This window comes from Rhea americana, unplaced genomic scaffold, assembly GCF_003343005.1.
Source record: "Rhea americana isolate MKP2758 unplaced genomic scaffold, rheAme1 scaffold_150, whole genome shotgun sequence".
NCBI lineage: Eukaryota > Metazoa > Chordata > Aves > Rheiformes > Rheidae > Rhea > Rhea americana.
In genome coordinates this window covers 1,526,451-1,537,479 of record NW_028185595.1, presented here as the reverse complement: position 1 = coordinate 1,537,479, position 11,029 = coordinate 1,526,451, and the positions used below count along the sequence as shown (strand labels likewise).

The 11,029-nt window shown below is 41.5% G+C and overlaps 1 protein-coding gene across 2 annotated transcripts in view; it reads right to left on the bottom strand.

The window, feature by feature from the left end:
- The window catches only part of SLIT3 (slit guidance ligand 3), a 469,515-nt gene that overhangs the window by 64,849 nt on the left and 393,637 nt on the right, over nt 1-11,029 (bottom strand). For both annotated transcript variants that reach the window (XM_085299580.1, XM_085299581.1), the window contains one exon: nt 9,183-9,307. In XM_085299580.1, the coding sequence (XP_085155706.1) occupies nt 9,183-9,307 (125 nt within the window). The remainder of the gene's footprint in view (nt 1-9,182; nt 9,308-11,029) is intronic.

Here is an 11,029-nt window from a genome sequence, read left to right as displayed (position 1 = left end):
GAAAACACATCCAGAAAGAACAGAAGACATGGACACCCAGCACTGACGAGAGAATTCAGTTTAAGCTCTTTGATGGATTTTTGAATTGAGTTTTGCTTCTGTGATGCACAGTGAGAACTATGATCAAGTGCTTTCCTCAAATTACGGCATTCAGCTAACAGGGGATTCATGGCATTCAGCCTAATAAGGGATAAACCGATCGCTACAGTCTTTTATCTAGCAGCAGCTTTAACAGTGTCTTCTTCCTTCATTCGAAGCTTTATCCCCTTGTCACAAATGCTCAGAACTGGATAGTAAATTCAAACATTCCCAGGGCAGGAAGGGATAGAGATGTCTCATACAAACAAAATTTGGCCACATAAATCTCAATTTCACAAGAAAACTAAGCTAGGAAATAAGAATGAAGTATTCAGCAGTTTCCCAATAATAAATACATTTACAAGCCATAAATACAAAGGAGAAACAAGATGAATTTTGCATAGTTTATCACGGCAACATGATGGCATAAATTCAGCCACAGAGCCAGTACACACAATTACAAGTTTGGTAGGAAAAATTCTCTCATTAAGTTCTATTCACAATTTTGTACTTCAGAGCCTTTCATTATAAAGAAAAAAAAAGATTTGCTATATTGAGATTGTTGAAAGGTAAAGTTTCGAGTATCCTGAAAATCTTAAAGCAAGTTATAAAAGCTAGCATGCCATCTTGTTATCCTAATTACAACACGAAGGACTTTGATGGACAACTTCAAAAGCGATCACTGCAAACATAGCCACTCAGCTGCACGACGGAAAGAGATCAAGTAACTGGAGGCGTTGCAAACGCGAGTGCAGAATTAAACTAACTTTAAAATATAGAAATAATCCAAATTATTCTGCCGCAAAGTATAAGAAATACAGCATAGAGTCTACTCCCATTTTACCAGCAGAACTCTTTAAGGCAGATCTCTTTACCAATTTCACTGATATTAAGACATACACAGATAGCTCACATGCTGACATGTATACATACATGTATTCATTGTATACAGTAGTCTGAATACACTTTGTAGAACTGAACTCACTTGGACCTCTCCAGAGACCCAGGTAATACTATTTCCTTGTTTATGCTGTTCTTGGCCATGAAAGTAATGGCTAAGCCTTAATCTGGAAAAGATGCAGATGACGCTCATTGGCAAGGTCGACTACAAGAGCTGGCAGGCTAYATGTAAGATCCATCTGCTTAGGCATATATACAAATTATTTGGCAAGGCATGGATAATATCCCAGTAATTTTGGATCAGATAGCTTTTAGATTGCCAGGTGGAAGTAGACAGATTTCGATCATCTGTTGTTTGCAAAAGGCTGCGACTCCTCCTAAAAGCAGACCATGCTACAAGCATCCGTGCCTTGGCTGCCTTTTGGTTAGGGTACATACAGGGGTTATGAATTAACTGCTTCTCTTTAGTCATCTGTCCCAATGGGGTATTAAAAATGCACTCCCTCAGGATTGCTGTTTATGAACCAATTAGTTTAGCACAAAAAACTTCATTCTAGTCCATTTCTAAGTTCTGAAAAATGCTTTAAAATGAAATTGAATTTATCGGGACAATTCTGTGTTCTTCTTTTAATTCAGTATTTTTGCTTCTATAGCCATATTTACATTGACACAACAATGCAATAAAAGATCTGTCCACTACGGCTCACAAGCACTGTGAGCAATACTACTTGCTAAAYAACACAGGAAGTAGCTTATGAAAAGAAGATACATTGATGCTGCTTTTGTTGCTGGCACCTTTTGTCTGATTTAACTCTCTCCGAAAACTTTCAAGCCATTAGCGTCTGGAATAAAAATACAGATAATCGTTAKCTATATCCTACCATCTTCAACACTGTACAGTTATCTTCCATGCCAGTCTAGCTTCATCTGGCACCTGATTAAASAATAATTGGGCATGGCAGCACCACTTCTTAGTGACTTCCTTGTCCTTGTTAATAAATCACAATTGTCAATTTATTGTAAATTAGGTGAACTCTGCTCTCTTAAGCCTCATTTTATTTAAATCAGAAAGATTTATGTTCCTCCAGGGTATAATACACCTTCCATTACCTCAGTAGGTAGTAATCAAGAATATGTCTGTCAAAGTCAAAGTGCAAGGATTCATCATATTATTTTTTTAAAACTTTGGTTCTACTCCTATCAGTATGAAATTTAATTCTCAGTGGGCTTCCGAAGTTTATTTTGCAATTATAGTAATTAGTATGTAAATCCTTATTGTCCTTCTAAAACTCTCCTTACAGAAGCACTTTAGGCTTCAATAGTCTTTTGGGCTTTTAATCAGGGACAAAAGATATGTCATCTATCTATCATGGAGTTGTTTCACATAGCGCATAACTAAAAAGAAATCCAGAGGTGCAAAACTGGATGAGGTGGCTGCTCAAGAGCTTCCAAAGTTACTGGATCAACTGGTAGRTGCAACCCACTCTGCAAATGTGCCGGAAGATGGGACAAGAAAATTAATGAGCTGTGGACACTGAACTAGTTKATTTTGCCCAGGGCTGCCTCCGTACATAAAATCTAGCTAACAAAAACTTTATGTAAAAAAAGACATTAAATATTTCATATTCAGTCTAAAATACAGTCAATATCTGTGAATGAGAACAACGTCTCTAGTACCCTTAAAACACTACAGAGCCTATTTCTTTTTAAAAACATGCTTCCATGACATAGAAAACCTTTCCTTCTCTCTCTACCAAAAGCCAGCGGCTCTTTTCTAACATGAACATGGCAGAGAGTATATATAAATATACTATTTATAGTAAATAGGAAATGCAAGAAAATATGGTTGTTGTGTTTTAAACTTATTACTCAAGTCAACCTATGCCTAACACTCAACCAACTGAATGCAGAGCCTGCCTGAGAGAGAAGGGACACAGCACTCGCAGGAAGCCACGGACACCTAACACAAGGAAGGGCTTCTGCGATTAGAAAACACCTCCAAAGTCTCCAAAGTCTCTATCACATTTCTGAAAGAAACGGAGCTGGAGCTGCTGGAGAGGCTCAGTCTGAGCCTGGCACGGACAGACAGYGACCGAGCGCCCAACGGACACACGTGCTTGCAGAGCACGTGCCCTTACCTCTGCCCAGCAGTCAACTCATTCCCAAGCTGGTCTGGCAATATATAATTTCTATTAGCAGGAGAGAGTTTAGCCCCATACTATAAGGAAAGCTTCCTTCTCAGCTTAGCCTCCTTACAGCAGTTTCACCAGTTTCATCATCCTCGAAAGACAGGGGAAGGACCAGCCGCGACACAAATCTCTGTTCACGTTCTCACACGACAAAAGAAACCCAAAGCCACATCCTCACGGCCGGTCAATGCCAAGGAAGCCTCAAGGCTCGCAGATGACAGACAATCACAAGGGAATCTAAAAATAAGGATTTTCAGCTGTGACCACTGCTACTGATTCAATTTTGCAGAACTGGCGGGACRAGGAGAGCTGGTTGAAGAGAACTTGATTAAACAGAGATATAGCAACTGGCAATCACCTGAAAGACAGGCAAACCACAGAGGAAAAAATGTTATTAGTGTAACAGAACCAAGCAAACATATGGAAAATCAGATGGAAAGCCAATAAAAACTTTCCCTCACCCTTTACTCTGGGAAGAGAAAGATCAGGAGCCCTCTCTCTTAAGGCATTTAGAACTAGACCAGATAAAGGGTAGTAAAAACACTTGGGGGAAATAAGGCACACCGGCCACCCCGAGCCCCCGGGCCACACGCCCTCCCCTGGGCCACATGCCCTCCATGGCCTACTATCCACCTTAACCTCGCTGCTCAGCTCCGTCTCCCGACACAGCACTGAACCATCACAGCAAATATCTCAAGCTGCTCCACATCTGTTTTCTTGCTGCCCTAACACAAATGGAAATACTTCTTTAGATTTGGCTTTCTTGCTAAGAGCCCTCATCAGGGCATGCCACGAGACATCACTGTGCTTTTTACGGGACTTGGGGTGGGTGTCCGCAYGCCTCGCCACCTTCAGCCAGCAACCGGGGCGGGACCCCTCCTTAAGCCTTTCGTTTTTATGCTCTTCTGAATGTAGATTTCCATTTCCTTTAAACCTACTGTAACAGAAAGGTCAAAAAGAAACACACAGAGGGCTGGCTGACGCACAGTAGGTTTTAGGGAATATGCATGCCCAGGAAAATGCTATGCTATCTGCGGCTTTTTCTGCCCTAGGTGCATTTATGCAAATTATAAACACCTGATACTGGTCTTTGCCGTACAAATCTACATGTAGCTGCAGGTCTTATTTTACATGGCCACCCATTATCTTTCACCCCTAAGGGCTTTCTGCATTATTTAAATGAGAGTGGAAAATGCTTCTTTCAACATTCATTAATAAATATTTTAAGCATGGTCAAAACAAACAAAAAATAAACCAGCCAAAACCACATAAACATATGTCCTATAAGAGAAATTATCACAATGTGCATTTAAGGCAGAATCACCACACACGAGCAGTATTTTGCTATGCTGATTTCTTCATCCTGAAACTTGGCATTAAACTTGCATTCCACTGTCTGTCCTCCCTACCCTGCCGCTGGAAAAAGAAAGAGGCCCAAACAGAGCAACACGCAAAGACAGAGACGTTTGAACCCTCACCTCACATGGAGGAGGGCAGCCTGGATTTAAAAGCTTCTGCCAGTTTCTCCTCCTGCTGGAACTCCAGCGTGGGGATTTATTTGTGCACTGCATGATATATAAGGGGACTATGTGCATATGTTACTAGATCCAAAGAAACAAAAGCAAGGAGTTTTATTTCCAAACAGTATTAGCTGAAAAAACTAGAATCCTCGTACTCTCACACAGCTGGCATGCGTCAGGAGCCAAACCCGACTCCCAGCTACACTTGTACAACCCCACCCAAACCAGTACATCTAAGTGAGAAGCTGGCCCGTTGGAAAAATATGCACTATCCAGGCTTTGAGCTACAAGAGCTGTCCAACATACATGTGGATAAGCAAACACTATGAAATTTTTCTTTTAAAATCAGTTCTTTGTTGATTATTCCTACGACAACCATCGTTCTAGGACTCAGAGATGATTCGTACAACGCAACAGAGGTACACTTACATCGCAGAGCGCAAACGCAGCAAACTTGGCTTGGCCCATGCCGCAAGCAAACGCGAGGCCATGTGAGCCCTCAGGAGTGAATGATACAGCCAGCGCAGCACTCAGTCCGTGCTAACGGTGCARGGCCTGTCCTAACACAACCTGCTCACCATCCCTGTGCTGAGCCGTCACAGCCTCTGCTTGGGTTGCATCTATCCATGCAAGTGCTGGCACATAAACATCGGATATACATGAATCCCATATATCCCAGAGATGTTTTTCCTTTGTGACTCTAAATTTCTAACCTTCACCTCAGCAATGAAGTTCTGGGGAGGAAGGGGATGAGGAAGAGCCAAATTCCCAGCAAAAGTTCGGAGCCAGCTTCCTCACTGAATCTTGCTGCAGCTTCGCTGTTATGCCTTCCACCACAACAGTCGGGCTGCAGAGGATACCGTCTCTCCAGTGCCCCAGAGCTTTCCCAGGATTTCTCCAATTGTATCTGACATTCTGGATGAAAATTCCAGTGCATTTGCTTGAACTCGCGAGATATTGCAGTGCTGCTATAAGAAGACACCAGCTGAACTCAGCAGCAAAGTGAACAGAGCTGGGTAACTTTTACAGAGCAGCTCTACCACAGACACATACCAGCATCTGTTGCCTAAAATGTGGGCTATGTGCTACAACAAATTTACCTATCCTCACTTTCCATTTCAGACAGCTTTGGGTACTAGCAGAACCCAGAGATGACAAACATCTCCAAATCCCAGCAGCTCAGGCTCCCATTTTCCAGGCACTCAAGAAGGCTGTGGCAATGGCTGGGCAGCTATTGCATTTCATATTCCAGCTTGGCAAAGCTCCTTCATATTTCATACTAGCTAAAACACAGATGTATTTTAAACTCTCTTCCCCTAGTTCTACAGATAGCTCTGTTTGGAAGAAGGAAATTACTCTTCTTCATTTGTTGCTCCCTCAGTTAAAATATATTTATATATATAGAAAAGACCAAAAAAATGACCAAAATTCCAAAAAGACATTTTCAGATAAATTTCAGAATATAGCAAAGGCAAAACATATTGATTGTAAGTTTGATTATTCTGTTGAAATCTTAYAGTATCAGTGAGACTATGTGAAAGCCACACACACTGCAGGAACTGGTTTGGTCCCATCCTCTGTTCAACAAAGAGCYGCCACTCGCACGCGCATGCTCTCCAGGTCGCTAGCATCCCTGAAAGCTCCATTTCTACACTGGCAAGCACGCTTTACAATCTAAACCACACACATTATTTAAATAATCTTTCAGAAAGTACTGTGGGGAAAAGAAAAAAATGCAGATGGGTAATTCCACCTGTGTCTGTGTTTAATATGAAAACACAGGAACGTTAGGAGATGTTTCGTGCTAAGGCCCATTGTACCCGGAGGCTTTGGGGGCACAGCCAGTGGGTCCAGAGGTGACAACCTCACACCAGCTCCTGCCCGCCTGGTGAGGCATCGACGGAGAGCCCCAGAAGCACCGTTTCCACCACGCCGCACCTCTAGCAACTTTAGGAAACATTCCCCCACCAGCCTGAGGAAAGGAGCGCAGCAGCACAGAAGCTCTCCGCACTCAGCCTCCCCCCTTCGGAAGCAAGCAGCCCCTATTTCTGTCTTCATTAAATATGACTTGCAGTCCACTGGCCCTTCAGCTCAGACAGTCCATGAGTYACCTCACTTTAAAGCTCACTCAGACCAGCATTATAAATTGCCAAGCCCCCATAATCTATGCATTTGATATGAAAAAGCATTTTGGGGACCATGAAAAGTAAGAGTCCTAGTACAGACTGGGCCATCTTCAACAGCACAGGGAGCAAGACGACTCTCAGCTTTTGCAAGCGTGGCATCTAGAGTAACTGGGAGAAATTCCTGATGCCATCAGGCACCAGTTTGGCGACTGGTCACACAAGCAGCTTTGTGCTAGTTGATACACTGTTTTTCTCTGAAGGCCAGCAGGAGCRTTGAAACCCCACATAACTGACACCTCCTTTCAGGGAACATTGTATAGCCTTCAGCTCATCTGAATGAGGTCAGGTTTGAAAAAAAAGGTGGTTTTTTTCACTTTATAGATACACTCCTCCACACAGGATTTTTTTTCAAAATCTACATCAAACAAGGAAAAACAAATGCTGAGAGGGCAGATTTAGGGCAATTTATCAAGGTCTGGGAAATAGCTTCCAGATGGATAGAGTTGTTTGGTGCTGGCTGGTGAGAAGGAAGCAAGGTATTGTTATTGAATTAGCATGAATCTCTGGTGGAGAACGGCTTAGTTGAGATAGAGGGCTCCTTTCATATGGTTTGCATTTGGACCTGTCAAATTTCATTTTTACTCAGAAACCTGTGGTCAAGACACAGGGTTCTTTTCTGCTTATTAAATTTCCCCCAATTCTCCCTGTACTGTTATCCAGTCAGTATTTTTAAACTCCTTGCTTTGCTTTAAATGCCCTGCCTGGGTCTGTTTGCTCTTTGCTGTGGCTGGATGACAGCTTGGTGCTTACAAGCACACAAGCGGTTTTGGATCAGACCGAGTTCACACACCGAATGTCACCCGAGAACTCGTGCAACAGATGAGAAAAGCTAGATGCTCTGCGAGATGTTTAAACTGAGTCACTTCAAGGGTTTACTGAAGACCTTTCTAAGTAAAACTGTTGCACACCAAGGTCTAATTCACACTAGAAATTGTAATATAGCTAAAGGATTAGTCTCAATTATTTTTAATAAATCCTCCCTTTGTAAATTTAGCTTATACTAGTATAAATGCATCTATACTAGTGCATTTGCTAATGTAGAAATGCTGCAAAAAGTAAAAAAGATAATGGGAGACATACGCAAGACCACTCCGAATACCCTGGATATCTGCTCCATGATGCATGCCTTCCAGAGTAAGACATACACAAGTAGCTATATATTTTCCTTCTAGTATTGAAAGCTTTTACTTTTGAAGTTATCCTAACAGTTACCTGGTCCCAGTTGAAGAATTCAGCCTGGTTTACATTATGCATCAAATTAAAATGCCCTCTCTTTGCTCCGCTAACCTGAGAAGACAAACAGCCAGAGTTTCCCTCCTCAAAAAGACAAATCAATTGATACAAAATAGTCAGTCTCAGTTAAATGAATTTTTGACAACATGGTCTTTCAAGGTCCTAGCAAAGTTGCAGGCTGATACGCCCAATGCGTAGAAGGTTTTTCAAAAATGGGAGACAATCACCAAAGGTTTTTCCAATCTTGAAAGACAATTACTATTACTCTTGAATAATAGGCRTGGGGGCACTGGGGTGAAACAGAAAAAATAAGCTTTACATCATTCATCTTCTAGTGTTTCAGGGATCTACCACAATTATTCCGTCACCACCTGGGACATACTCCAGGCAAACAGAGAAGGGAAACAGTGTTATCATCAGCTCCAACTAATTGCGTGTTCACAGCACTTGACACATACAGAATTTCAGATGACTCTACAGACATTAGTGCTCAGATGTCAGAAGCAGCTGAATTTGTAGTACCATCTCTGATAACTGTCATCTTTCTCCAAATCAGTCTGTGCAAATGGATATAAGCTAGCAGGCATCAGAACATGCTGTTGCCCTGGATTAAACTGGTCTTAAATTCTAGYCTGAATTGCCTTCCTTTTGGCCTGGCAGTCTATGAACCTGTTACTTCCATGCTCATAAAAGAAAAGAAATGAAAAGGAAGATAAAATCAACTTGCCGTTTCATAAGGATGTTCTACATCTTAGAATCACAGAATGGCTAATGCTTGGAAGCACCTCTGGAGATCACCTAGTCCAACCCCACATTCAAAGTATGGTCAGCTACAGAAGGTGGCTCAGGATGCATCTATATATTCATGGCTCAGAGAGAAAGAAATACCTTTCCTGTTACACAGGATAAAAATTTGTAGCTGACTGCAGTTGAAAGGTCACACACAATCTGCTTGAGTAAGAGAGCTGTTGAGCTCAGTTGCCTGTAAAATTGACTCCTCGTGGTACAACAGTTAAGAAAACAGAAGGCAGGGGTAATATATTATTGCTTTACGTGTAGTTCAGTCATAGTTTTACCTTGAAGCCAAAAGGACAAGTGCACTGATAGAACTCCACCGGATCATTGGTACACGTCCCGTTGTTCTTACACGGGTTGGAGAGGCAAGGGTTGCACTTGGACACAACGCTGATATCCACCGGCTCTGGAAAGTCAAAACAGTGTATTAACATAGAGCCAAATTACAACATTAATACTTGCTGGTACTTCCACACATGTATTTTCTAGCGCAGTACTCCCCCTATGCTGGCACAAACACACATGTTGCTGGTGGAACTTTATGCAACAGCACTGGATTCCCAGGGATTAGAGAGATTTTAAGTACTTAAATCAAGTGCTGGCCAACACTCAATGATGCTTATATTCTCATCTGAACATACAAACATCAGCTCTGAAAAAACATCCTGGAAATCTCCAGAGAATGGGCTTATATATATGGTTTTCAGCAATCTTTCCTTCTGCCAGTGCAGGAAATTCTGCAATAGCAACCCTTAGGGAACAATATTATGACATTTCTATGGCTGGTAACAAGAATGAAAGTGCAGATGCAACAGCAGAAATGAAAAACATGCGTGAGTTAGCTAGAGGTTTATGGAAATGCATAGGTGCAAAGCGTTCTACCATCCTTAATCTGAACYGATTTTAAAACTTATTTCCCTCCTGTTCTGCCCAGAAGAAAGATAATCAACATTCACATACTTGGGAAAAATGCAACATMGCTAAATAGGCAAACATGCTAGCTTATGCTGGTAAACATGCACACCCATATTTAAATCATTTAGTAAACCACATTTTTGAACACAGCTCTCCTAAAAATGTAGTGATGTTTGCACGCCAGACCAAAACAATACCAAGTGTATCTGCGGTACCAAATCAATCAATATTTTATTGCCAGGACGTTACAGAAAGCTAAGTCAGACAGCTATAGTTAAAATTAAGAAAATGTTGACTCTAAAGTGGAAAAGTTTCAAATATTAATGACCTAATGGCTTTTACAAGCCACARATAAAACCAAACAGTTTACAAGGGGTTAAATTGTATCAGGTAGCAAAGCCTTTATAATAATTGTTTCAATTTTAAGAAAATACATTTTAAAATAKCTTAAAACTGGTCCTGTGCTGATCAGAAGTGGGCACAGACCTTCCAACAGAGAATGCTACATGTTAAGGGGAGGGGAGGGATACCAAGATCTCTTCCTGTCAAGGTTTTGCTTTTGGCAGTCCTGTATGAGACATAAACCTTCATTATTAACTTAGAACATGCATACAGTACCTATTAGGCGGTAACGCTATCACAGAAATGGATACCAAGGAGTTTCTGTTGAAAAGAGCCTACAGTCTAAAGGCCACATCCTGACCCCATACTGATGGCAATGGCATTAACAGAGCYACCACACAGTTCACTGCAGCACGAAAACCAGGAAATATCAAGGAAAAATATACAAAGATTAAAAAATCCCCCCCAAAAAATAAGAGACTATTGCCTTCCTCTTCTATCTTTGTGTTTTATGTCTAACTAAATGTCATGCATGTTTTAACACGTAGTTAGGACAGTGAGAGGAAATAACAGACGAATTTCTGGCACCAACGAGGGGTGGAGAGCTACACACCGGAGCTACTTTTCTCTTGATCCTCCCAGGGTATACATAGTGACATTCTGCTGCTTGAGGAACTCAAGAGACACAGACACCAGTACAGCTCTTCTGCTGGATTTAGAGGTCACTAAGCCAGAATGTGTTCTATTATTTATTTATTTTATACTACACAGACGTACATTTTCCATTTATTCCTATGGCATAGATCACAGCTAATCAATGTGGGAGCTAATAAGCGCAGTGTTAGCTTCTAGCGCTTAAGTAGTTTATTGT